Raw genomic sequence first — 27,871 nt, 5'->3', positions numbered from 1 at the left:
GACCCTGCCCCAGCCCTGCTGGCCTCCTAGAACACCTGCTGCCAGGGGCTGAAGGACCTTGCCCCAGCCCTGCTGGCCTCCTAGAACACCTGCTGCCTGGGGCTGAAGGACCCTGCCCCAGCCCTGCTGGCCTCGTAGAACACCTGCTGCCAGGGGCTGAAGGACCCTGCCCCAGCCCTGCTGGCCTCCTAGAACACCTGCTGCTGAAGGACCCTGCCCCAGCCCTGCTGGCTTGCCTGAACACCTGCTGCCAGGGGCTGAAGGACCCTGCCCCAGCCCTGCTGGCCTCCTAGAACACCTGCTACCTGGGGCTGAAGGATCCTGCCCCAGCCCTGCTGGCCTCCTAGAACACCTGCTGCCAGGGGCTGAAGGAACTTGCCCCGGCCCTGCTGGCCTCCTAGAACACCTGCTGCCTGGGGCTGAAGGACCCTGCCCCAGCCCTGCTGGCCTCGTAGAACACCTGCTGCCCGGGGCTGAAGGACCCTGCCCCAGCCCTGCTGGCCTCCTAGAACACCTGCTGCTGAAGGACCCTACCCCAGCCCCGCTGGCCTCCTAGAACACCTGCTGCCAGGGGATGAAGAACCCTGCCCCAGCCCTGCTGGCCTCCTAGAACACCTGCTGCTGAAGGGCCCTGCCCCAGCCCCGCTGGCCTCCTAGAACACCTGCTGCTGAAGGGCCCTGCCCCAGCCCTGCTGGCCTCCTAGAACACCTGCTGCTGAAGGGCCCTGCCCCAGCCCTGCTGGCCTCCTAGAACACCTGCTGCTGAAGGACCCTGCCCCAGCCCTGCTGGCCTCCCAGAACACCTGCTGCCAGGGGATGAAGAACCCTGCCTCAGCCCTGCTGGCCTCCTAGAACACCTGCTGCCAGGGGATGAAGGACCCTGCCCCAGCCCTGCTGGCCTCCTAGAACACCTGCTGCCTGGAGCTGAGGGACCCTGCCCCCGTCCTGCCGCCTTCCTAGAACACCTGCTACCTGGGGCTGAAGGACCCTGCCCCAGCCCTGCTGGCTTCCTAGAACACCTGCTGCCTGGAGCTGAAGGACCCTGACCCAGCCCTTCTGCCCTCCTAGAACACCTGCTGCTGAAGGACCCTGCCCCAGACCTGCTGGCTCCAGGGGTTGCCTTGAGGGAGCTCTTCCCAAGTGATTCTTTGACCTCACATTGAAATCTGGAGGCCTTTAGTTAACTGCCAAGGAATCTGCTGGTAAGTCTGTATTTTTAGCTGCTGCAACTTCGCCACTTTTTCACATTTTTAAAATGCTTTGGTGATTTAAAAAAATAATATATTGTATGCATTTTCGGGGTCTCTTTTCCACTTTACATAATGAAGAAAGGGCCAACTAGTACAGTTATGTCATTCACCATTATGGCTGTTTTCTATGACACTGGCTAGCTGCTTACTGCTTCTGTTTTTTTGTTTACTTCAGCATCTGAGTACTGCCTTGGAAATGACTAAGAGACCCAAGTGCACAGTACTGGAAGTTACATTGTGCACTTGTTACATGTTGCAACATTGGAAAAGGACTAAGGGGAACAAAGTCTCCCAGTACTGACTGCCCAGGAAAGTTGGCTGGGTCTGGAGCCCGACCTATCGAGGTCCACGTCTAAAATAGTATTGAAGTCCCCACCACAGAGGATAGGGACAAGGGGAACCCAGAAAGCAGGGATGAGAGATGTGTATAGAAGTCCGGATCATCTATGTTGGGGCCATATATGTTAAGCAGTACGAACTCTCTGCCCAGCATAATAGCATTGGGGGCCCCATGCTCTAGCATACCTCTCACATTTGCTGGCACGGGCATGTGTTTCTTGCAGGAAAAGGAGTTTAACTTTGTGCCGCTAAATATATAACTGTAGTTTATGTATTTTGGTGTACTTACCCAGCCCCCTGACATTCCAGCTCATGCAAACAACGCTATCTTCATCCATTTGGGTATGGGACTAACAACAATAAACAGCAGTCTAAACCAGAAAATAGATTGCATGGCTTAGCCCAGATGCATAGGGGTTGCAATCTAATGGTGCCAATCCAAATACGTTCAGGTACTCTAGTTCCCTGTCGCATGTCAAGCATTTTCTTAACGAAAAACACCCCTGCCCTCCCCCATTAGAGACAACTTCTACCATAACCACGAGCAGCAGCAACATCGCCTGGGGGGCCGATGAAGAAGACTCGATTTAAGTGTTCAATCCTGAGTTGGCAGGGTAGAGCATAGAGTATTTAACCCCCAGGTCTCGGGGCCTCTTTTTGGTGGCCAGAAAGGTCTTTCGATCTTGTTGGACAGTCACCGAGAAGTCCGGGTAAAGGTGTATTCTGGAGGAGCCGAGGAAGAGGCCCCCCTTGGCTCTGGCTGCACGAAGAAGGGAATCCCTAACCCAGTAGTTTAGCACTCTTGCTGTTATGGGACGAGGAGGAGCACCCGGCCTGGGTTTTGCTGTTAGGGCATGGTGGGCTCTCTCTTTCGCAAACTGCGGGGGACAGTTTCGGGGAGTCCAGAAGCGTAGGTTGGATGCGTTCGATGTAGTCTTCCATCAATCTTATCCTCAGGGACCCCAAAGATGCAGAGGTTGTTACGTTTGGAGCACGATTCAAGGTCTTCATTCTTCTTGCTAACATTTAGAATCTGCCTAGACAGGGCGGTTACTTCTGCCTGAAGGGCGACAGTGTCGTCTTCAGCTACCCTGACCCTAGCCTCCACTTCTGTACCCGAGAGTCGATATTCTCCATATCGGGGTTGTTCGAACACCTATGGTCCCACTCATGTCGTCTAGTTAGGAATGTAGAGCGGTGAACCCCTCTTGCATGTATTCTATCATTTTTTGCGATTCGGTAGACCCTGGGGGTGGGGGGTGGCAATTACCGGCATGGAGGCCTCATAGGGACTCACTCGACTTCAGCGCCGCTTTATCAAACAAGTTGATAGAGCTGTGCTTTTTGTTCGCTTCTTTGGTCATGTTCCCGCCAGCCCTCAAGGGAAGCAGGTTTCACAGCGCGCAAGGATCAGCGGAGACCGATCTGGCCCGTGAGTCTCAGCAAGTAGCAATGGATGGTAAGTATGCTCAATGAGTTCTTCAGGGGAGTGATAGGGCACAGTAACGCGTGTCTCAGAGTATGCAGAGTATTACAAGGCAAGGGAGGCTGTCGCAGAGGTGCGCCAGCGGTTGACCACTGTAGCCGTGCAATGGCAAATAAAGGTCTCAGCAGTCGGGGATGAGGTGAGACGAGCCTTTGTGCAAAACACTAGAAGGAAAACTAGGTGGAAGCGTGGTCCGTTTATCAGGACAGAGCAGTGTCACCTGGATCAGCAGTACAAACAGTTATGACCAACAGGGTCACCCCAAACTGTACCCGAATGGATTGTGACCACCCACGTACAGTGGGGCGACAGATGGTGATGAAAGCCGTCAAGGTACCACTGGGCGGTCAAACATAGGTTCGGTCTGCATCCCTGTTGCCAGCTGTAGTGCCGCCTCAGTTGTCTATTAGACTTCGGAACAGTGTGGGGTCATCAGGTGAGCGGGGGAATGGTGTGGCGTGCGTTCCCCAGGTGGAGGTGGTATTCGGGGCACTAGCATCATCAGCAGGTCAAGCGGCTCGGCGCCCATCTATAGAGTGTCGGTGCAGTAGTATCTGAGGCGTCGGGTACAGACCTGGGACAGAGAGAGTAATTCCGTGCGCACCAGGTTAGCAGGAACCACAGTAGCCAAAAGGTGCTGTTTGTATCTGGGCCTGATTAGTAGAAGCGCAGTGGAGCGGGATCAGTCTGGTGTTGCCCTTTGGTGCAGGAGACATAACCCATCATATCCGCCCTCCGGGAATCTATAGCACGTCAGTAGAAGCGGATGGTAGGTGCGCTGGCACAGCTTGAGAGAATGCGAGCTGGAGGGTCCTGAACCTTGTTTGGCGGTAAGAGGTTGGCGCAGCACCTCTTTGTATCATTCCATTGGGAGGCAGGAGGGCCGACCCTGCAGTCTGGGGCGTGATAGTGGGTCCCACCAGGGGAGGGTCCCGCCCAACCTTCAAGGGCTCCAGAGATCAGGGAGAGGCTCCTCAGTGCCAGATGGTAAGCAGCACCACTCCGCACATGGTGGATTCTGAGCTGAAGGCAATGCACAGTGATTGGTACCAGTGTCAAGGTGCCTAAGGGGCCCCCATGCCGCAGGTCCAATGCACAGGTGGGGCATGCACTCTGGCTCCGTTCTGGTGATGTCGCAAGTCCAATGGTATACTCTGCAGAAGAGGCAGTGGCAATGTGGAACGTCCCAGCCCGCTGAGCAAAGTGAACAGCAGCCCTTGCAAGGAAGTCCACTGAACCGGGAAGCAATCTCCACGCGCCGCTGGGCTCCAGTCCAGAGGCGGCAAGCTGCGGGCGGGAACCTCGGCGAATGTTGGGTCCGACAAGGAAGCCGCCGGTCACACAGGAACAACCTCGCCGTAGGAGGTGAAGTGGTCGGTGATGTAGCCCAGTTGTTTGGGTGTACGCAGTCCAGAGCATGGTGCCTCAAGCGGTGCGCGTCCCTCCCCAAATCGGGCCCTACAGCCCCGCTGGTCGAGTCAGAGAGCGGCTGCGCACTGTGGAAGTGTGGCACAGAACTCCATTGAGAGTTCAAGCCGCAACTCAAAATGGAGCATTTATTCAGTAACGGCTCGTCCGCGAGATGCAGAAGTTAGGCTGGGCACGTCGCAGCTCGGCAGGGCATCTCCTCGTAGCTTCACAGGCAGAAACGCTGCACCCACGCGGAGAGAGTAGTATGAAGGATTCTCCCTGTCGCGGAGCTGCTCGTTCACATGGCCATATTGGTACTAGTGCAACAGCGCCCCCCTAGTTTAGTCTCAACTTTCCAGGACCCCCTCCCGGACTTGTACGTGTTCCCGTTACCTTCTCCTGGGGAACTCTTCACAGGTTTCACCAGGAGTTGCGGGTCCACACTTCTTATTTCAACTTCTTCCTTTAGTAGTTCTCAGTCTCGCCTCACTCCACTACAAATGATTGTCGACTGCCTCAGTGTAATTGTCCGACACCTTGGTTCCACTGTGACAGGTTACACCGCCTCCATGGTCTCTCGCTCTCTGCTGATGGTCACCTAGGTGGTTCTGCTATATGGAATGCTAGATGGTCTCCACACTGGTGTCGGACCAGACGGACCACCCACTACAGGTCGTGCCACCACATCTCAATTTCTGCAAGTCTATCATGCCAGTTCCCAACCAACTTGAAAAACACTTCTCAGGCATCCCGCTATTTTTCTATGCAGTCTTACAGACAACTCTCACTGCCATCTTCCTGCCCTGTTCCAGCTCTCCAGTCTTATGTGTGGCCTCCTTGGTCGCCTGCTTCTCCCTCTGGTTGTATCACAGCTTCCAGCTTGCCAGAGCCGCACAGGCCGTTGCTGGACGGGTCAGTGGATGATGAAGAATACAGCCTGTCTTTGCTGTTGAGTTTAAATAGCGGGGTCGGCCCCAGCATAACATCCTACCAATTGACATCCGCTGCTCTAGCCTTCATCCCGCTCAAAGGTCGTGTTTTTGAGTGTTTCTTCGTCTCAGTACTTTTGTCATCAGATGGGTTCAATCTTCCATGATAACGCATAGTTGCAGTGATGATCTTATGTACCCTTCCTTTAGGGTTTCGGCTTCACCATCTGTATCTACAGGAATTCCACATTGCCCTGTTACCTTCCTTTCCAGTGGTCAAAATGAAAACCTATTTTCTCCAACTAATTGAACAAAAAACAGTATTATGTATTTGTAATCCAAATAACATCAATGTATCTGTTCAAAAACCTTTGGGAAAGTGTGGTTTCTGGCAATCTGGGCTGGGATTCTGTTCCAAACCTTTTAATTTGATTGCCCCTTAAGGCGTGATTCCCTGCCCGTCCCCCTCGTCCCCTAGGTAGGGCTGTGTGGAGTTATGATAGGGGCGCCTCAGGAGTTCGGCTTAGCGCTTTTGCCAGTTCCCTGTGTTCTGCACCCCTTGTCATACTTGCCAAAAATACAGCCAGAAAATATTGTGTAGTTCGTTGTGACTCAGAGACATTATTATGAAGCATTACTCAGAAATATGAAGCTGACACTTGAAGGTAGCAAGTCCATATATTTATTATCACTTCTGTTCTCTACCAGCTTTGAAGATCATTATTCCTGCTATAATGAGAGCCATATTTTTTATTTTTTATTGATATAGCTGATATTTATCAACTTTTCAATATTTAAATACAAGTTTACAAAATTGAATACAAATTTAACATATTACCATTACACTTTACAATTTAGCACATTGCCATTACAATTTGCAATTTACAATTTGACACATTGCGTCTTAATGTTATGATGATACGACAAGTTTGTGTTCATCTAATTTTAGCTCGTATAGAAATGCAATTGCTCTTATTGAAATCGCTGTAGAGATGCCAGAGTAGATAGTTCGCCACAGTGTGTCAGATGTAGAAACACCAAATGGTTCTGTTATCTGTTTAAAGTATTTCACTCGATGGATAAGGAGTGCCTCGCACTCAGTGAGTAGATGTCTCAATGTTTCTGTTATATCTTGATGATTACAATATCTAAAAAAACTTTTGCTCACTGTTGATGAGCTTTCGCCGAGCATCACCTGTCTTGTTGGCCAAAGATGAGTCGCAGTCGAAGGTCATTTCGATGTTTCATAGATGGAGACCTGATCAAATATTGTTCTGGATAGGCGTCGTTTTTTACTGTGATCGTTGTGGAATCAAAGTCGCAGTAACTGGAACATTTGACTCTTGTCTTATCCCAGTCCATAGCAAAAATCCTAGTTTTTATCTGCATAGGATTTTGAAGCAGTATTGACAAAGTAGCATCCATCGATGCTAGAGTGTGGGTGACTTGATTTCTCCATTTGCATATAAAGTTGTCTTTGGATGCAAAGATGAAGGCGGCTAGTGTTCTCAATACCGTGGTTGAGTTCCAAGCTAGTAAACATTTTCTGAATGGTGCTATTATTAGCCATGTATATCTTATGTAGAGGGAGATCAACCCCAACTCGTATCTGATGATGGGTAATGGGGTTGATATAGGTAGGTGAAGAACATCCCGCCAGTACTTTGCCTCCAGACAGTTCCAGAATTCCTCCTTTACAATAGGTCTTGTTTCTGAGGAGTACAACATTATAGGTGATACCATCTGATTGTAAAACGATAAAGCCGGGACTAGGATAAACTTCCCGTGTTTCCTTAGGATGCTCTTAGTTTGATGGATAAATGTTGTTACCCTGTCTTGTTGCTGTTGTGTGTACGTGGCGGTTTGGTTCTTTGTCAAGATTTGGTCCCCCGTCAGATTCCATTTATGCGATTCTTTTCTTATATCTTTTGGGTAACATTAAACATCATAACTTTAGTTTTTTCACAATTAATGCTTAGATGATTGGCATTAGTATAAGTTATTACTGCATCCAGTGCCTTCTGTAGGCCCATAGGAGTTTTTGACATGATGACCAAGTCGTCTGCATACATTAGGAAAGGGATGCTTTTGTTTGATAATTTCGGTGAGTCTGTGCAAATGGTTTTAAAAGTCTCTCCCACATCCAAAATTAAGAAATTGAATAGCACTGACGCAAGCGTGCAGCCCTGTCTCAACCCTCTAAATGTTCTGACTGCTTGTGATAGTTTACCTTCATTTGTCAATCTGATCTTTATGCTGTTGTCTGTATGCAGGTCATCAATTAGATGTATGATGTATTTAGGACAGCCTTGACGTGTTAGTTTCTTTATTAGCAGTTCTCGGGAGACAGACTCAAACGCTGCCCGCAGATCTATGTGTATAATATATAACGGCTGTTTGATTGCTTTATGGTGCTAATGACTGATGTTAATGTCAATAGGGTGACACATGTTCCCATCCCAGCAACAAATCCAGTTTGTAGAGGATCTCTGGCTCCCGATTGATTTGTCCATTGATTGAAGTCTCTGAGAATGAATCTCAAACAGCTTGCCTGAGGCATCGAGCAATGAGATGGGTCTGTAATTGCTGGGTAGCTTTCTGTCTCCTGTTTAAATATCGGGATAATAATCGCAGATTTCCACATGGCCGGTATTTTATTTGAGTTTATGATCCGATTGAAAATAAGAGTAAGGATCTTTGACCATTGGGCTGGATTTTGTCTGAACATGAAATTGCTCATGCCGTCAGGGCCAGGAGCCCATGAGTTTGAGAGTTTGTTTATAAAGTACAGGACATCCCCTTCTTCGATTTTGAGACCTTTGTAATTAGAGCATTCCATCGGGGCCGGACTTGACTCGGACTCTTCTTTCTGGTAGATGTTAGTGAAGTATGATTTCCAGTCTAGTTCACTCACACCATTAAGTTGTGCTGTTTTTTGAGTGGCACTGCTACTGGTATTAATCAGTGCCCATATCTGTCCCATGTTTTTATTGAGACTACTACACAGCATAGACTCTATCTTTTTGGAACATGTGTATACAATGGACTCTTAGCCAGTTTTTTATATTGGCAATTTAGTGTTTTTAATTTCTGAAATTCATCTGAACAATTTGTGCTCAGAATCAATCTTCTGTTTTTCCTTAGGGCTGTTGTTTTAGCTTGTACGAGAGCATCATACTCATGTCTTGGTTTAGAAAATTCTAAATTATGCTCCTTGTATGCTACACGGTAGAGATGGAGAAATGATGTGTAGTCAGTAGAAGTCAATTGACTGCCTCGCACATTAAGTTCCATTTTTTTTTTCTTGGTTTTTTTTTCTCCAAACTCAGATTCTGTATGTTCAATTTTAGTCTCGTTCGAGCGTTATTCACTACTGACTGCTGTTGCAGTCGTTGAACTTCTTGGTCGTACAATGCAGTCTGTACCTTATTGTTAATTTGTGCTTGCAATAAAGGTGGTGTGTTTGCTTCGTTGGTCAGGCTGGAGAAGCCATTGCTGGCCCTACAGCAAGTTTCTTTCTGGGATGGAATCGTAATTAATTGTTGTAATTCCAGATATTTCTTTATCAAGTTTTCGATCTGGGCTCTAACATCCGCCAATATTGAGAATTCTTCTCCATTTTGTTTTGGGTCCAACTTTTACATGGTGTTATCACTCATGTTGCTTAATTGGACATCAGTTCTCTCCGATGGGTTATTGCTTGAATTGCCAGTAGGATTCATCATTTGCGGTTCCACTAATTTGTGGCTAATTTCCTGTTCTGTTTCATCTTGCCGTTTCTCCAGTTTAACAACAGTCTGGTCTGTTAAGCTAGTAGCGATTAGGCTCGGGTTGATAGTTGGGGCCTCATTCACTTTGATCGAAGCAATCAATTGATTTAATGGTAAGTAATCTTGAATGGTAAGATTGATGGTTGGAACTGGTGGTGCAGATGTTTTTTTTTCTTCGTTTTGTTGATCCCATCTGCATCATGTTTGTTTTATTAGTTTCCTTTAGTTTAGGTATTAGCCATTGGATTAGCTGCTTGATGTTAGCTCTTGATGGCAGGGATAAACCCTCTTGATTGTTTGAGTTTTTCTTATTTGTGTCAATGCTTTTACTATTGTTTTTCTTTTGATTTGTGTTTTGAAATAGATCATATGTCATTGATCTAGCAACGGCTGAACTCAGCACCTCCTTCGTTGCAGAATGTATCTTGTCGATGTTAACAAGGGTGCTCATGTTAGCGTTTGCGCCCATATCATGTTGAGGGATGTGTATGATGTCCAGTTTATCACCTTGGTACAAAGATTCCCTATTTTCAATGATTTGCATAGAGTTATCAGCCCCGGTATCTATAGGAACTTCCTCAATTACGTGGCCTATTTCAGGAAGATTAGCAAAATCTTTTTCCATGGTACCTCCATTAGCCGGATTCCGTCCATTGCACCAGTTGGTAGAACTTGGTGCTGCTGTCAGTTGGTTCATCCAGTTTACGAGTTGGTCAAGAAGTTTTGCTTGCCTTGATATTTTGTAGTCCAAAGTTTCAAACAGTTTGTTAAGGTGACCACTGTCATGTGAATTGAGTTTAGGGTGATTTCTAACAATTTGCCTTGTGATTGAATTTCGTCAACTGCATCTGTTTTTTGCATCAGTATTTCGCTTTGTCTTGGGGATGCTTGCCCTTCCATCGCTAGACCCGCCAATGACATGTGTACCGAATTGTCGAATAGACTTGGTGAGTGGTACAAACTGTTGTCCCGTGATGAAATCGTGGAAGAAGAGGCTATAAATAATATTTTTTCCAAGTTCATACTTGAGCCCTCATTTCTGTGTTCTAGATCAATAGCAATGGGTGAGGGTGGAATATTTCGCATCTCATCTGGTACTTGATCGTTTTCTAGACTTTGCGGCTTCATTATTTTGGATGTTTCCAGAACCGGTTGCGCTTCTGTTGTTGTTGGGACTTCAGTTTGAATTTCCGGACATATTGCACTGTTCAGTTTAGGCTGGACGTCAAAAAAAACGGATATTTAACAAGTCTTTATTTTGAATATTCGGGCCTTTCGCTCTATTTGATTTAGGCTGAATCTCAGCTGAGAGCAATTGAGTTTCCGTCATGTCTTCAATGCGTGATTCAATTTTTGATGTCTTATTCGTATTGGACTGGCCTTCAGCTGAGAGCAATTGAGTATCCGTTATTGAAATATTTTTGAGATGCTGTCTTTCATAGAGGTTGATTCAGCCGGCATAATATCGCTGGTTTTGACTGTTGGGACCGGCATATTCTCACTGGTTTTGGCAGCTGGGATATTGTTGCATAGCTTTGCTTTGCAGAACTCGCGGATGTCCCCTTCAGTTTTTTTTTTTTCCCGCAATGGTCCAAAGATTGATTTCGTATTTTTCTTTTCAAGTTGGTCACTGCTGGAAGTTTATTAGGTGTTGATTTCAAGGTTAGAGACGTGCTAGACATGTTTATATTCTTTGCCATCATTGATCTTAAGTAGTAGCCCTCGTGTTGCATTAATATCACCCTTCTGAGGGTTATATTGCAAGGTTTTGCTGGTGTTTGTTCGCAGTATTGATTTCAAGATTGAACAACCTCTCCTGTGTTGTGTTTAATTGCGACTCATTATGCTGCTAAAGGGCACAGCCCCGCAGTCATAGCACTTTCACCAGGTATATGTAAGGTGTCGTTTTCTTGCTGCTCAAAGGGCGAGACCCCGCCATCGCAGCTAGTCCCAGTGAGCTGTTGTTGATACCTCGGCGTTCGCTTTTTCATACACGCGGCTTTACAAGTTTTCTCTCTCAAATGAGAAGAGTCAGCAGAAATGACTTGTAAATTTACTTTAAAGATTAACGTAAAGATGCTTTCTTACCTATTAAGCTTGGAAATTACGACTGCTTGTCTTTTCTAACTTGTCCTACTTGTATGCGCATATGAGGGTTGTGGGACACGCCGCGTCTCCGCCCCAACGCACCCCAAGCAACACAGACAACACACACTCCGCGACTCTCTGCGTGTGATTACAGTATTTATGTTTAGAACTCCTCCTCCAGACCAATAGGCAGCGAAAAGAGACTCAGTCGCTGCAGCTCCTCTGGGGTACCGACACGGACAACACACTCGCCGCACTCCGCTCAATGAGAGCCATAATAACATAGCATACTATCATATATATGGAAAGCGTTATTGCGTAAGCTAAAAACATAATTGGTGTCTACCCAAGATTAAGTACAATTCATCATTTTTAACACACCCTCTTGAGCAATCATGGGGTTCATGTTATGTTGTCTGAGCTATGCCATGGTATGATCAGGAGTGGAATGACATAATAAAGCACGCCGTCAGTCTAACATGTGCAGAAAAGTTCAACTAACACACTTAAAACTCACGATTTCCAGGCTTTGCAGTTTTGTGTGCAAAGTGACCACGGGGGCCTGCTGCTCTTACCCGCTATCGAATGCTCGTCCCAGCCCCCCATGATCTCGTGGTGTGCTCTCGGCTGCCTTCTGTAGAATTTTCCTTTAGCCTTAGTATGTTGTGCTTTTTATATTAACATGCATGATTTAGTCTACATGTACTATGTGCGTCATTTCCTGAGCCTGGACAGAACGTCTACAGTCTGGACCTGCTCTTGAGCTTAGCTTTGCATTGCACACATGATTTACCTATGTGAAAACTCAAGTGACGGGCACTGTCTTTGCTTCTTGATTATTTCCATTAGAATGCATGGGCTTCCGCTTGATGACCATGCAAGGCGTTGTGTTCTTTTCTGGTCTATTTCAAATGCCATTATATTGGATGCATTTTCTGAAGGGGTTTAGGCGCGACAATTGCTTTGGACACTTAAACCGCATATCACGGTTCCGGTTCAAAGATGCTTATCAGTGCAGAAGCATCTCTTTGCTCTGCTACAAGCTCATCTACAACAGGAAGCTGTCAATTGTGGTTGGCTTTTTTCTGTTGGAACAGGGGAAAATGTTCACCTTTAGCTGACCCTAACGGCACGTTTTTGAGTCTATAGATAGTGTCTGCTTTTGTTCTTAGGAAGCCAAGCTTGCATTCTATTTGAATACGTGCTATTTGTCAATGGACATCAATAGCTTATTACTGTGATGGTGTCAGCACCATGTGTATTTTAAAGGCATTAAACCGTTGAAGACAAGGGGCTGCTATTCTGTGGTTTGGAAGAGGAATCTATCATGTCTTGTTAATTGCCTTTGCTAAAGCCACGGAACAAACTATGCGCTTGCTTTTTGCTGATCCCACAAGCGTTCATCAATGACAATATATTGTCTACAGTAAATGTCTAACTTTGTCTTCTGACACTAGCCCTTGTGCAATTGTGTACTGTATATTCTGTGGCACAGCTGTCTTTGCTCGTTCGTAACATTTGTAAATCGTGTACTGTCAATTCTGTGGCACAGCTGCATTTGCTTGTTCGTAACATTTGTAAATTATGACACTTTCATTCAGTATGATTTTTTCAGAGTCTGGTTAAACCTTTAAGTGTCCTTAGAGGGACAAATTTGCTGAGTAGCAGTTTATTCCAACTTAAAACCCTGAAGGGCTGCTTGAGCTATTTTTCGTTCTCTAAGAAAGCGCAGCTTATGAATACTTGTATTTCCCGTTGTTTTGATTACTGTAATACAGTCGGTCTCAGGGTTCATAAAATCTCCTAGCCCACTATCATTGACAAGTAGTTTTTATGAAGGGCAGGTACCATTTGCATGATACTCAACCTTGCTGTCGAGTATGGGGATGTTAGAAACGTATTTTACATGTTATGGCAAGTTCAAGTTTCACTGTGCATGCTTGGCAGCATTGCACCAAATATGAAGTGTGCTTATGGTGACATGCACCATTTTACAAAAGCACTAGTAACTATTTTGTCAGCAGTTACCTAGGGGCAAGTGCATTTTTTCTTAGGTGGAGTATGTAGAAGGAGGAACTCGTCCTGCAGGTCTAGTCTGCTTCTTAGGAATTTGTAAGGCCTGTATCTGGGGCTCTCAAAGAAGTCTGTGTCTGAAATGACAACTTATGCGGCTGTAAGGTTGATTCTCCACCTTGGGTGATGTGATCCTATTTTCCCTTCTCTTTTCTCCCTGCATTAGCTTCCTGTGGTCAAAAGAGTGGAATTCAAAGCCTTGTCCCTAATGCATAAAGCTTATTACAAAATGGCTTCACCCTTAACTAGGACACACTTCACTCAGTTGTTCCCAGTCGACATCTTCGCTAAACTTTAGACTATTCCTATATTCAAGAAACACAGATGGGGGCACATGCGCCTTTGCTGGCCAGGCTTCGATTCTTGGGAACTCTCTGCCCTCTACAATTCGGGGTGCATCGGACCAGGCGTTTTGAGGAGACACTTGAAGACCTGGCTGTTGAGTTTGAATCTTTACTGGCGGCCACAATCTGAGATCTGTTTTCTGCCCCTTGATGCCTCGACTGAGGCAATCTGTGTTCTGCAGGATTTCTGTCTACCTACCTGCCCCTGCCATGGGTATCATAAGAACGCTTCAGGCAGAGCAACCAAAGGAGAACCCCTTTCTGTCGGGTGTTGGATTAAGTCTGGCTGGAAGAAAAATAAAGTTAAAATGCCAGAAAACATTCAGGGGGGGCTTTGTCTGGAAAAAAAGTTGACTTTCTATTTGGCATCATGTGCTGCCTGAGAGTCTCCAGCCTGTATTATCTACAGTAACCTAGAAGTTGAAGGAAAAGTGGGTCAAACAGCTGCCTCCTATCTTCATGATCTCAGAGCAGAGAGGTGTTAGGACTCAGGTTAGGGCGTCCCACTTGCTGCCAGGGAGAATGTGGCAACCAATGTGGACTCGTCATTACGGCCATTGAAATCCATTTTGGGAAATAAGCCGTGAATCCTTTATCCGACTCCCCGTGTGCCCTGTTCAGATAAATGAAATAGTTACGTGAGATCTGTATTATCTGATATGGCCGCCAAAAAGTAGGATGTATTCAGGTTACAAACGTACAGGTGTAGTGGTTATCAAGATGGCTGCTGGAGAAGGCTCTCTTTTTCTGCGCACATAAACCAAACGGTGTCTCGCAAACTGCCTAATACTACGATCCGACTGCTCCTTTGTTAGAAATGCCATTTCCATTGACTGCTTCAAATTGACTTTGGCTGTCTTGGCTCCCTGCAGACTCTTCAAGTCCATTGACTTTGATATTGTTTGTCCCTCCTAGGTGGTAACTTGTTTTAGACCATTATTGCTGGGAAAGGCTTGTCTAGATTTAATTGTAAGATTTAACATATACTGAGAACCTGTTTAACCCTTTTCCTTTACTTTCTGCAACCTCAGAATTTGCAAATGATAACTAGTGTGATATAAGTGCCATTACTGTCCTTGTGATTGAAGTCACCTCAGGGTGTATGAATTGTGTAAGAAGCATATCCAAAGATTATCCACTAACTTGCTTTGATTCTGAAAAGTATGTTAAAAGTATATTTACATTGTTGCATGAATTGCCTTTTTAAAGAACATTTATTTTAAAATGGATGTTAATTAAATAACTATTTATGAACACCACACACTGTGGGTAATAATGAGCAGCGCTCAGATACCTGAGGGTTTGTAGCGCTATATAAGTGCTAAATTAGTATAATAATAATAATAATAACAGAAACCTTGAGTGTGTTACTTGGCTACTTGTAATTACGGATTTCATTTGTACAGCTCTGCAGCTCGCATTTACCCCTCTTGAGATAGGCCTGGCTTCTCAGTGACACTACCAACCTGTGTAGTACAGACCTACACCAAAAGATGGGTTACCTAATATCAAGCAGATTAGTCTTGTGTAGTCTCCCAGTGTGGCTGCACCAATTCTTACCTAACAAGGACATCTCATGCTTTTAGGACCGGTAATCAGGAAAGAGGCTATTGGTGTATACATCAGTCTTCCATGCAAACACCCAATAGCAGCTAAAAGTTGGTGTTTCCAGTTTATGGTGAAATTAGGTGTTAATTATTGACCAGGTTGATGCCTGCATAAGACCAGGACTGTCAGTAGAATGCAAGCCACAGATATGTGGGCGTATATTCTAACCATTTGTGTTTCTCTTTCATCAGGTTTCTCACCTTTAAACATAACGATTATTATGGAGTGAGAAAATGAAGCTCTGACTCTCACTAATTGAAAGCAGTCATTGGAGAGAGGGCAGATTCAAGTAGAAAAGTCCTCTGTTGGGAAGCATCGTAAAGATTTAAGAGGCTGGAACCCCTGCCAAGAATCTCCGGGAGACCATGGATCTGGTGAAGGTTGAAGAATGGGAGCTGCCATCACCCAGTGATTACCCAGACTTCATGGATCAGGTGAAGGTTGAAGAAGGGCAGGAGCCATCTGCCAGCGATTGCCCAGAGCTAATTCTCCAGGTGAAGGTTGAAGAAGGGGCGACACCATCTGCAAGTGATTGCCTGGAGCTCATGGACCAGGTGAAGACAGAAGAGGGGGAGATGTGTGCCAGCGATTGCCCTGAGCCTCTTCTACAAGTGATGGTAGACGGGGAGGCTCCATCTGTCAGCGATTACCCAGAGCTCATGGACCAGGTGAAGATTGAAGAGGGGGAAAAACCTACTCACAAAATAAATCCAGATTTCATATTACGTGTGAAGGTAGAAGAAGAGGAGGAAACATTTACCATTGAAGACCTGCGTTCTGGGGAAGGAGAGATAATGGAAATCCCAGCCTTGGGTAAGATAACATATTTGCATATTGTCACAGATGACCTCAAGAGCACACCAGTAATTCAAGGGTTCTAATTACAGAATTGTAAAGGGGCTCACCAAGTGTCGTCTCTCTTCCTTGCGCAGGCGTTTCCCTGTCCAAGGCTTGAATCTACAGATCGGTAACCCAAACTATCTAAAACTGTCTGAGCGTGATGGCCTGAAGGCAAATGGCTACTCTCTCTCAAACCCCCTCTGGAAACAAACTATGTGGTCACTGATCTAAAACCCCTAAAGGTAGTTGTGCAAGCAGTGTCGCATAGCAATTTGCTATGCAATTGTGTACGTTTGCTAATTAAATTGACACGTGTAGCACATCTAGCTATTTAAATTGCCCTGTTTAATGAAATCACAGCTCACTCTGAATTCCTCTGTTGCCCTCAGTGCTCTCTCTGCCCTCTTTTCTCTGTTCACTGCAATTTCAAAGGGGCTAAAGACGAGAGAGTGCAGCAGTTATCTCCTCCACTCTTAAAAGTGCCAAAAGCCTGCGTGGGAGTGCTAGCAATATAGGATGATACTTTTATTAAGCCAACTATATCCTGCCTGGCAAAGACCAATATGTCTTAACTTTATTTTCTTTAAAAGACCTGCAATTCATCCCTAAACATGTAAGATGTTGCATAATTACAGTACTGCTACTTTAAAACACTGCATTGTCTCCATGTTTGTCAGTAAAGTTTAGGTTAGTGAATCTAAAGCTCAGTGTCAACTATACTTGGTTTTGTTTGGAAAGATGCATCATATTGACGAGTGAACACTTTTGAAAATTTACATGATTGCATGGACAAATGCTTTTGATGGCAAACCTAGTTCTGTGACCTGATGGTTACATACATGTAACTAATGCTCAACCCATGAGCTGATCCCAAACTCCTAGACCTTCTATCTCAGCACCCTGTTGCTTTATACCAGCTAGCCTGAAAGTAAGATGGCCGCAAACTACAATATTCAACCTCGTTTAACCAGTTCTGTGCCCGCTATACCATCCACTCTGCTTAGTGTCTTACTTTCTTTTCTATTACATAATGAATACACAAAACTAACTAGATGTTTACGCAAAGTAGTGATCAATAGTTGCATCCAGTCTGTACACCTACAGCTGTACTGCAATTAGCCGCCAGAGCCCGCTTTGCTCTCCAATTATGATTGCAATATATTTTTGCACCTGTCTGAGAGAGTTGACCAATCTGGAGGCTGGGAAGGCAAGCATCATGTGCAAGCATCCGCCTGCATTTTAGGCCGGCCCGCTGCGCCACTGCCCAGCCTTCACCTTCTCCTTGGAGGTGGTGCCCCATGCAGCGTCTCCACTGGAGTGCCACACCTCAACAGCCACCCCTCGCTCACTCACCTGCGCACCTGCTGGTCCTGGAAAGAATGATTTCCAATCGCGGACATGTGTAATTTATTTGTAAGGGAAACATGAATTGCACAACGCCTGGTTCCTTTAAAAATAAACCCAAAAAACTATCAGTACCCCCAGGTGGTGGCTCTGAGTGCTAATAGTGATAAACACTAATGGGTATGCAGGGCTGGAATGATGCATGTGTGCCTGCCTTGCCCGGGCTTGAGGGCAGTTAGCGTCCCTGTCCACCCCTGGAAGTGGTATTGACTGCTATATTGAAAACAGTTGATATCAATGACCGACAAGGGCCATCTTGTCAACCTGAAGATGACAGTTACCCTGTCTGCCGCAACAGCATGCTACATACTTTGTCAGAGGCTATCTTTTTCCTTTAACATTGTGAACTTTTTGATGTATGTAACATCTGAAGTTCTCCTTATAGAGTGACTGATGGGTCAAGCATACAATGTACGGGACACTGCCTTGTGCAACACCGGTTGGACCCAGCTGCACAGTCTTGCACTGAAAACTGTTTTCAGAGCCTTTTTTTATCATATCTGTTTGTGTCCATTCGTGCAGTTGACCTTTACATTTTATAGACATGCTTCTAACTAAGCTCTTACTTCAGCGGTACACAAAAATGCTGTAATGTTGCTCATTTTATGGCTCTGGTATAAATAACGTCTGGTGAGATTATTTTTTAAAAAGGGTACAAATGCTAAACAAGTAAGTTTGTTTGCTAATCAAGAACATTTTAATTAGCAAACTCAATTTTTGTAAACTAATGTATGCCTTGCTGTAAGGATTGGTGCCTTTCAGACACTCAGACCCCACTTGTCTGCTTCCTTCCACGCCCTCCTGTTCTTCTCCCCATGTCTTTCTCTTTCCCTTTTCTGCTCCTTCTTACTCCACCCACCATATATTCTTTCTCTGCCCTGCACCTCCTGTTCTATCCTCGGATGTCCCTCTTTCTCTTTCACTCTACTATCTACATCCACCTTCCGATTTTACTCTTTCCTATCGTGCTCCCACTACTTCTCGCCTTCCCACACTAATACTACTCCCCTTTCCACCCCACCTTCTATATCACCCTCCTTCACTCTTCCAGCCACCTTACCATTCACTCCCTACTATGTCAGTCTCATTCCTTGCACGCACTACAGCTTTATCTCACCAACCAATACCTCGCCATGCACAGCCCGTCAGCGATTCCCCTCCATGCTCCTCTCTGCCGTCCTTTCTCTGCCCTAGACACATAAGGCCCATCACAGGGCCCTTTGGTGTTCTTTTTCTTCACTTGTGCCGCCCCTGATTGAAGACCTGCTGCAGCGCTCCTACAGCCTCGCATCTTGCTGCACAGGACCTCCAGTGTCCCTCACATGCGGTAAGCATTGTATGGGGTGTATTTCGGCAATGCGCATCTCGGCGCAAAGGATCAACAAGAATTGAATTAATATTGAATTTTAAATTTAAATGAAAATCGTTGTTCGAGTATTGCTACTTTTTGCCCTGAGATCACTTTTGTACTGTTCTGACCACTGTGCACACTACGTTTATCCCGATCCACGAGACCCTGCAAAGATGGCCGCCCTGCAGTAACAGCCAAGACCTCTGCTGCCTGTTGAGCCTGATTAAACTGAACCTAACGTGACTTCTCTCTTCTCCATGGGTTAGTCACCCCTACACACTACTGTCTCTTTCCCCTCTGTCCCACCCTCAATGCGTCTCGCCTGGACTCCCTCTCTCTCTCTACCTACAGCAGTTCCCTCTGGCTGTAACTATTGTCACCTAGTTGCTCATTTTAAACCTAGCTTGTCCTGTGGCTGTAACTGTGTTAATACAGCTGCACACTTGTGTTTTTTGTCTGGCCCAGTGACTGCATTGTGCTACCCTGTCCCGCTGTTCTGTCTCGTCCACCTCTTGGGCCCGTGCGCTCTCGCTCTCTCACACTCTCTCTCGCTCTCTCTCTCTTTTTCTCTCTCTCTCTCTCTCTCTTTCTCTCCTCTTCCTCTGCCTCATCTCCTATGGCACTCTGTTTCACCTATCTTCTCCAACTGTTTATCCATCAACAATCCTACCCTTCTCACTGAGTTTGTCATAAAGAAGTTCAAAAAGGATATTTTAGGGCCTCATTACATGGTAGGCGGTAAACCATGGTGCTATTAGCACCATGGTTGCTGCCGGTACCGTCCCGGTATCACCATGGAGGAAAGAGGAATTACCACCCCATTCCGAGGTTGGTGGGTTGGTAATTCCCCCTTCCTCTATGGCCCTTCCCCATTCCCATTTTTGCCCCATAGGGCTCAATGGGAATGGGGACGGAGCTAATTATGGTATCGCAAATTGCGGTACCGTAAATAGCACCAAGATCCCTTTGAGGGTCCCAATTTTAACGGCTGGTCTACACCAGCCGTTAAGGTCGAGTCCCGCAAAGGGACCTCGTAGTAAGGTGGTAAGGGTTTACCGGTACCGGTGCCCTTACCGGTAGCGGTAAACCCTTGCCACCTACCGTGTAATGAGGCCCTTAGTCTCTAACTCTGGTCTCCCCATCGAAGACAATTACACCAGCACTTCCTCCAGACAGACCCTCCCCGACATCCTCTTTGTCGTTCCCTCGCCAGACCAATGGACTCTCCATATGGTCTCTGTGCTTTCTCCTCCTCTCCCATTAATGGTGGCACTTGTGGGAGGCCCTCCTGGCCTCCTTCCAATCTTCTAAAGACATCATTAATGTTTTCTGGAATGACACCGTCTTGGTCCAAGGCCCCCAGGCCAACCTCCTCCTCCTCCTCTTCGACAGACGCTTCCCGTGCCTCATCAACTTCCTTCCTTCCCCTACTGTGCCTTCTCTCTCCTCTCCAGCTTCCTTGCCTCTTGGGACTGCCTCCTCCTTGGCTACCTTGCCCTCTCTTCCCTCCTCTTCTGCCCCCCCCTCTACCCCTCTCTGACTCACTCTGCAGGGCACACTCTGGATGCTCTCCTCTCTTCTGCAGTCCCCCTCTCTAACCCTCTCATCCCTCCTCTCTCCTGGAGTGATCACATTCTCCTTTCCTCCCATCTCACTCTCTCTATCCCCTCAGGCCAAGCCAGCTCCAGCACTGCCACCTTGCTTCTCGGTCACCCAGCACATGAAGCATGTGTCAGTTGAGGCTTTTGCCACCACCATCTCTTCCCCCCTCCTCTACCTCGGGCTGACTCTCATCCTGACACAGCCCTTTCCAACCTCCACTCTGCTATCTCTGATACCCTCTATGTTCTTGTCCCTGTCATGAAGTTCCGCTTGAAGCCCAAAGCCAAGTGCTACTCTTGGTACGACTCTGACCTCGTCACCCTTAAATGCAAGTGTAGGGTGGCTGAGAGGAAATGGCGGGCATCTTGCTCATCCTCTGACAAACTGGCCTGCCGCCTGCTCCAAAGGTAATATCGGTGCTCTATCCACACTAAGAAGAGAGATCACATCCAAGCCTGCGTCTTTGCGGCATCTAACAACTCGGCTGAACTCTTTAACATCTGCAAGGAGCTGGCCAATCCTGCTGCAATCTCTACTTCCCCTGTCCCCTCCCAGGCCCTCTGCACGGGCCTGGCCTCCCATTTCTAGAACCCAGGACATCCTGTTTGCCCTTGCGCCCTCTCGTCTTCCCTCTTCTCTCTCTGCTACCCCCTGCACCCCTGCAGCCGCTCCCCCCCCTCCTTCTTTCTCTTTCTTTTCTCTATTCTCCCTTGACAAGATTACTAGACAAGTCTGATCTATGAAAGCCTCGTCAAAGCAGGTTCTTCCCTCTTCGTCCAAAACCATCAAGGACCATATTCACACCCTCGCTCCTGCCCTGGACGACTTCTGCAACCAATCCTTCGCCATTGGAGTATTCCCTTCCCCCCTGAAGCACTCTCTGGTGCACCCACTGCCAACCCCTCCTGCTCAGCTAACTGTAGCACTCCCTTCCTGGGGAAACTCCTGGAAAAGCTGGCCATCTCCCAGCTTAACCTCCACACTTATTCTGTTGATTGTCTCCACAACCATCAGTCTGACTTCAGAGCAGCCAGAAGTACGGAAACTGTTCTCCTGAACATCTTTGAAGACCTGCTCTCCAACATTGATTCTAATCTCCCCTCTGTCCTCATCCTACTCGATCTCTCTTCGACCTTTGAACCAGTCATCCATGCCACCCTGCTCAACCGCGTCCGTGATAACCTGGGTATCACTGATCAGCCCCTTTCCTGGCTGACCTCTTTCTTCTCCAACCAACACTCCCCAGTCCAACTTAGGCCCTTCCTTTCCTCTATCTCATTCTCCACATGTGATGTTCCTCAGGGGTCTAACCTCTCTCCCTGGCTTTTCAACCAATATGATATATGATATGATATGTCATTTATAACGTGCCTATACACACGTATTTTCAATAACTGGCACCCCTTGGCCACCTCTCCCTCTCTCATGTCTGTCTGCCATCCAGGAGTGGTGTGCCGACAACGACCTCTACCTTAATGACAGTAAAACAGAGATCCTCCTCATCGGTACTCCTGCATCTTCCTTTCCTGTCACTCTCTAGCCTGCCTCTCTTGGCCCTCTTTATGCTCCCACCTCTGAGGTTAAGAACCTCAAGGCCATCTTCGACTCCACACTCTCCTTCTCTCCTCACATCCCTGACGTCTCTAAGAAGTCAAATTACCAACTGCACATTCTCAGAGGTATTCTTCTTTTCCTCTCCTTCCCCCAGAAGCTCTGTCTCCTGAGCTCAGGTTCTCTAGGCTGGACTACTGTAACAGCCCCTTTCTAGATTTTCCTGCTACTACTCTCCACCCCCTGCAACTCCTCCAGACCAGGACTGCGAGACTTGTCCTTCGCCTCAAGCCCAGGGATCGTATCTCCCCAGCCCTGAAATCTCTTTATTGGCTCCCAGTGGCTGCAGGGATTAACTTCAAGACCCTGTGCATTGTCCACAAGGCCTTCTAGGGCCTGGGTCTGCAATAATTTCAACTCTTCCTTCGGAAATACCTTCCCACTCGAGCTCTTTGCTCCTCCAACTCCCTCAGAGTCAGGCGCTTCTCTAAGCAACAATTTGGTGGTAGATCTCTTTCCTCAACTGGGGTCTTCCTCTGGAACAGCCTCCCTGCCTCTCTGAAACTTCATTTCTGGAAGCACCTAAAGACTTTCCTCTTTGCTTCCACCTTCTCTCTTCCTCTCCCTCGCTGATCTGTCTGTATCTGCATTGGGCACCTGGCCACCCTCTGAATTCAGGCCGAGATCCCTGCCCACACAGCTGCATACCCGCACTGCCCCTGTATCTGCAACCCTACAGTCCCCTTACCCGCACTTATTAGACACCCGTTGGCTATGCTTAATTCTTGCACTGGCTTCCTCCTGACCGTGCTGCCTGTCGTTGTTTTGATCTTGTGTTCAGCACGTCCCACTCCCACCCCCCTTGCACATTCTCAATGTCACTGGGCCTAGTAAGATCTTTGTTTTTGTCCTCCCATGTACACCTCCCTTGCCTCGTGGAGCCCTGAAACACTTGTGTATGGGCGTGCTATCTGTATATCCAGCATTTACCAGTGATCAGAGCTACAACTGGGGAACGAGGAGCCATCATATAGCGTTCTACAAATCTAACTTCTACATGACGACCTAAATCTTAAGTACTTCTTACTTGGCGACCTAAATCTTGGCCTGAATGACCCTGACGACAAGTCAGCACAAGCCATAGCCACCATGTTAGCCGAACATGGCCTACTCCAAAAGGTACTCACCCCCACCCACAATAAAGGCGGGACCCTGGACTGGATCGCCACTTTGAACTGCGATACCACCATTACCAAAACCACCCCTCAACACTGGACAGACCACTACCTCATTGACTTCACATTATCACTTAATAAAGAAGTCAATACAGAAAAGACCATGGCACCACCCCTACCTACCAGAGCAAAAAAAAACACATAACCCCAGACAATCTCTTACCACTCCTACTACCACCCTGAATTCCCTCCCCGACAATCTAAATCCAGAATGCCTTGTAGAAAGCTACAACCATGCTATGAAAAACGGACTTGACATCATTGCCCCACTAAAAATGCAAAAAAGCAAACAACAAGCCCACCTGAACAACTGGTTCACCCCTCACCTGAAAGAACTAAGAATGCGCAAAAGGAAATAAGAATCCCAATGGCGCAATACTCCCACAGAAGAGAACAAACTACAGCTTAAACTCTTCACCAATAAGTACAAGAAAGAAATCCTTCTCACAAAAAGAACATATTTAACGAAAGAATAGAAAATTCCAACTCCAACACAAGGGAGCTATTTGCTATACTAAGGGAACTAGAATCCCCCATACCCCTGCCAGACAACTATAGACAAGTAATGGTGCACCTGTGTCCAAAACGCTCTCTCTAACAAAATCACAACGCTCCAATCCAAAATCAAACAAACAAAAGATTCCTTAAGCCCTACCACATCCTCACCCAGTCACCACGCTAAAACATCCAATCCAAATCCGTTCAGGTTCACCAAAATATCTATCCTAGAAACTGAAAGGGTCATAGCCTCACTTAAACCATCGAATTGCAAAGGCGACAACTGCCCACCCCAAATAATTAAGGACGCTGCCAGGGACCTAGCCCCCTTTATAACCAAACTGATCAACGCATCCTTCTCCTCTAACACCATTCCTAACAATCTCAAAGAATCCTGGGTCCTGCCTCTGCTCAAGAAGCAAACTCTAGACCCTGCTATCCCCACCAACTACAGGCCCATCACCACAGTACCGTTCCTATTAAAGATAATAGACAGAGTAGCTTACCTACAAATCCAGCAATACCTAGAAACCCACAAACCAATCAGGCTTCAGACCCCAACACGGCACAGAGACCGCCCTCATCTACCTAAAAACCCAGATCAACGAAATCAATGAGAAAAACTGCCATGTTACTCCTCCTCGACCTGTTGGCAGCCTTCGACCTGGTGGATCACACAGTCCTGTGCGAACACCTGGCCTCAGCAGCCCACTTCTCGAATGAGGCCATAAACTGGATACACTAATTCCTGGACAACCGTACTATGAGAGTCTTCTCCTCAATTGCCTCAGCAGACCCCATTAGCATAACTTGTGGTGTGCCTCAGGGATCCTGCGTCTCCCCCACCCTCTACAACATCTACAACATCTTTACCAAGCCCCTTTTCGACAAGTTGGACAGACTGGGTGTCTCATACACTAACTATGCTGCCGACACCCAGATCCTCATACCCCTTTCGGGCAACTTTGACTCGGACACGGCCTTGGTAAACAAAATATATCTCCTCATTCAGGCATGGATGGCCACACACGACCTCTGCCTGAACGATGAGAAAACCGAAATCCTGCTCCTCGGCTCCAACGCTAACCTAGAAAAACTCTGCCCTAGCTACAAAGCGTTTAACATCAACGGTAACACCATTCCAACTGCCAAAACAGTGAAAACCCTAGGCTTTCACCTAGACTCAGCCTTGTCACTAAATAAACAAGTTAATTCACTAGCTTCCTCCGCCGCCTACACCTGTAACTTAATCAGAGCATGTACAGCATTCCTCTCCCAAGCCAGTTGCATCATCATAGCCAACGCCCTAATACTCTCCAAACTTGATTATTGTAACGCCATGTACCTAGGTGCCAACAAATACATAGCGCCTCATTACACGGATTGCGGTAAGGATTTACCGATACTGGTAAAATACCGGTAAATCCTTACCGCCTTACTATGAGGTTCCTTTGCGGTTTGGGGGATTTAACGCCTGCTTTTTGCAGGCCTTAAAAACCAACCCGCAAAGGGACCAGGGAGCTAATTACGGTACCGCAATTTGCGGTGCCGTAATTAGCGCCTTCCCCATTCCCATTGAGCCCCATGGGGCAAAAAGGGGAATGGGGAAGGGGGAATTACCGCCCCCTCCAACATTGGAATGGGGTGGTAATTCCCCTTTCCGCCAAGGCGGTGCCGGTATTTTACCGGCATGAACCATGGCGCTAATAGCTAATAGCGCCATGGTTCTCCGCCATCCGTGTAATGAGGCCCATAATCAACAAACTGCAAACACTTCAAAATAATGCTCTCAGAACAGTCCTCAACCTACCTTCCAAAGAACACATATCCAACAAAAGAGAACACAAATGGCTCAAAATCAGCGACCGTATTACTCTCAAAACAGCATCACTTACCTTCAAATGTTTAATCAACGCAGCCCCCTCCTACCTCACTGCCAGAATCATAAAAAAGACCTCCACCCGCCCCATCAGAACGATTAACTCCTTCCAACTCCCCACATTCAGACAAAATAAAACAGGCGGCAGTAGCTTCCCTGTCATGGCAGCACTACATTGGAGCGCCCTCCCCCTCAACACTAGAGCTGACCAATCCTACCACAGCTTCAGGCGCAATCTCCTAACCTGATTACGCTCCAATGATCCCCACGACTGATCATACCCACAGACCAAAGCCTATCTGAATTGTATATATCTATATCCACTCAACTGACCTTTCGGAATTGTAATTACTGTATGTAAATATGTAAATTTGTGCCTATCCTGTAACTAAGTTTTTATGTAACCTTATCTTCATGCCCTCTGTTGCGCCCTGTTACCTCTGGGTTTTGCGCGCCATACCAAATAAACAAACAAACATAATATGCAAACCTATCTAGCCATTATTTTAGATCACGTATGCTAGAAATATTGTATAGCTGTGTCCTAATGTTTATTTGATTGTCCCAAACGCACAGAGTTAAAATCACGTAGGCATGTTTATTTGGCATCAGTAGGATTGGGGAGCCAAAAGTAACTCCTGGTAGCTGTTGGTATCAAGCTAACCAGGCTCAGGAGCTAAATAGCCCCCAACTCCCCTCCACTTTGTACCCTGTTCCTCCTCCTGGTTTCTTGGTCCTCCTTCTCCTCCCTTCACCTCATCCGAATAACCCACACCTTCCTGTTTACCCTCTCCATTGGCTCACTCTCGCACTTGCCATAAACAGGGTCTTAAGCTCTGCCACTTTCTTGTATGCAAGTCTGCCGGCTCAAGGCTATAGCGACCCACTACATTAAGAATTAGGGCCTCATTACACGGAATGCGGTAAACCATGGTGCTATTAGCACCATTGTTGCTGCCGGTACCATACCGGTACCACCATGGAGGAAAGGGGAATTACCACCCCATTCCAAGGTTGGCGGGGCGGTAATTCCCCCTTTCTCCATGGCCCTTCCCCATTCCCATTTTTGCCCCATAGGGCTCAATGGGAATGGGGAAGGAGCTAATTACGGTACCGCAAGTTGCGGACCCGTATTTGGCACCAAGGTCCCTTTGCGGGTCCCAACTTTAACGGCTGGTCTACACCAGCCGTTAAGGTCAAGTCCCGCAAAGGGACCTCGTAGTAAGGCAGTAAGGGTTTACCGGTACCGGTGCCCTTACCGGTACCGGTAAACCCTTACCGCATTCCGTTTAATGAGGCCCTAAGTCTCAATGTCCCGCTTTGTGTGAGGGCTTTTAGGCATGTGTGGGATGCCGGATTGACAGCAAGACTGCTCTGCGGCCCTGAAGCAGGTAAATGCGTTGTCCTTGTGGGTGAGTGTGGTGAAAAGCTGGAGGGAGTGCTCAGCGGTCTGGTGTTGGGTGAACCTGTTTTTGGAGTCCAGGTCGCGTGGCGGGGTGCACCTGTCTGATCAGTGTAAGGGTTGTTTTTCAGAATGCAGCTCTCTTGCTGGTTCTCTCCCAGTCGGGCTTCTCGCTCGCTCTCCCATTGCTGGGTCTTCTGGGAACTAGAGCTTCCTCGGTAAACAGACTGGTCACCATCATGCAATACAGGCATGGGGCAAGACAAAGTAGTACTTATTGCATGCATGCATGCATGCATGCATGCAAGCACAAAGAGAAGGGGCAGGGGCTGGTGCTCTCCCAACTCCCACACCCCACCTCCGGGACAGGACTGGGTCTGGGAATCTCCTTGGTAGGCCTGAGAGGGGTCCCCATGTTCTCTGGAGAGGGTCAGGTTGCTAAACCTGTCACACTATATATATTGCAACACATTGCCCCTGACCGCAACTTCCTGGGGTATCCTAGTACTCCTAAGTGTGTGATGTCGGAAGTGAGAGTTGGGCACAAGGCAGCCATGGTTTGGGTTGAAAAGACTTTATTAAAAGAAAGGGTGTTGGGAAAATCTCCATCTGTCCCTGCACTAAGAGGACTTTCTCTACCAAAAACCAAAACTAAGGCACCGTCTGTGTCAGGGTGTCAACAAAAGTCCAGTGTCAAAACGTATATTCTGACCTTCACACTAAAATTAAACGCTAAAGTGAAAAGGGTAGTTGTCTTTAAACCTAAGTGGTATGTAAACCTTTTCATAAAGGAATAATGACTCCAACAGAAG

At 47.0% G+C, this 27,871-nt stretch overlaps 1 protein-coding gene across 1 annotated transcript in view; it reads left to right on the top strand.

The window, feature by feature from the left end:
- The first annotated feature begins 300 nt into the window (after nt 1–300).
- Nucleotides 301–27,871, top strand: part of LOC138564054 (oocyte zinc finger protein XlCOF6-like) — an 80,790-nt gene continuing 53,219 nt past the window's right edge. The window contains exons 1-2 of the mRNA XM_069642882.1: nt 301–1,202; nt 15,489–16,110. Coding sequence (XP_069498983.1) covers nt 15,663–16,110 — 448 coding nt within the window. The 5' untranslated portion in view covers nt 301–1,202; nt 15,489–15,662. The remainder of the gene's footprint in view (nt 1,203–15,488; nt 16,111–27,871) is intronic.

The sequence above is a fragment of the Ambystoma mexicanum genome, chromosome 1p (assembly GCF_040938575.1).
Source record: "Ambystoma mexicanum isolate Mex_15411 chromosome 1p, UKY_AmexF1_1, whole genome shotgun sequence".
Classification (NCBI taxonomy): Eukaryota; Metazoa; Chordata; class Amphibia; order Caudata; family Ambystomatidae; genus Ambystoma; species Ambystoma mexicanum.
Note: the sequence above shows the minus strand (reverse complement) of the source record. Positions and strands in the feature narration are given on the sequence as shown.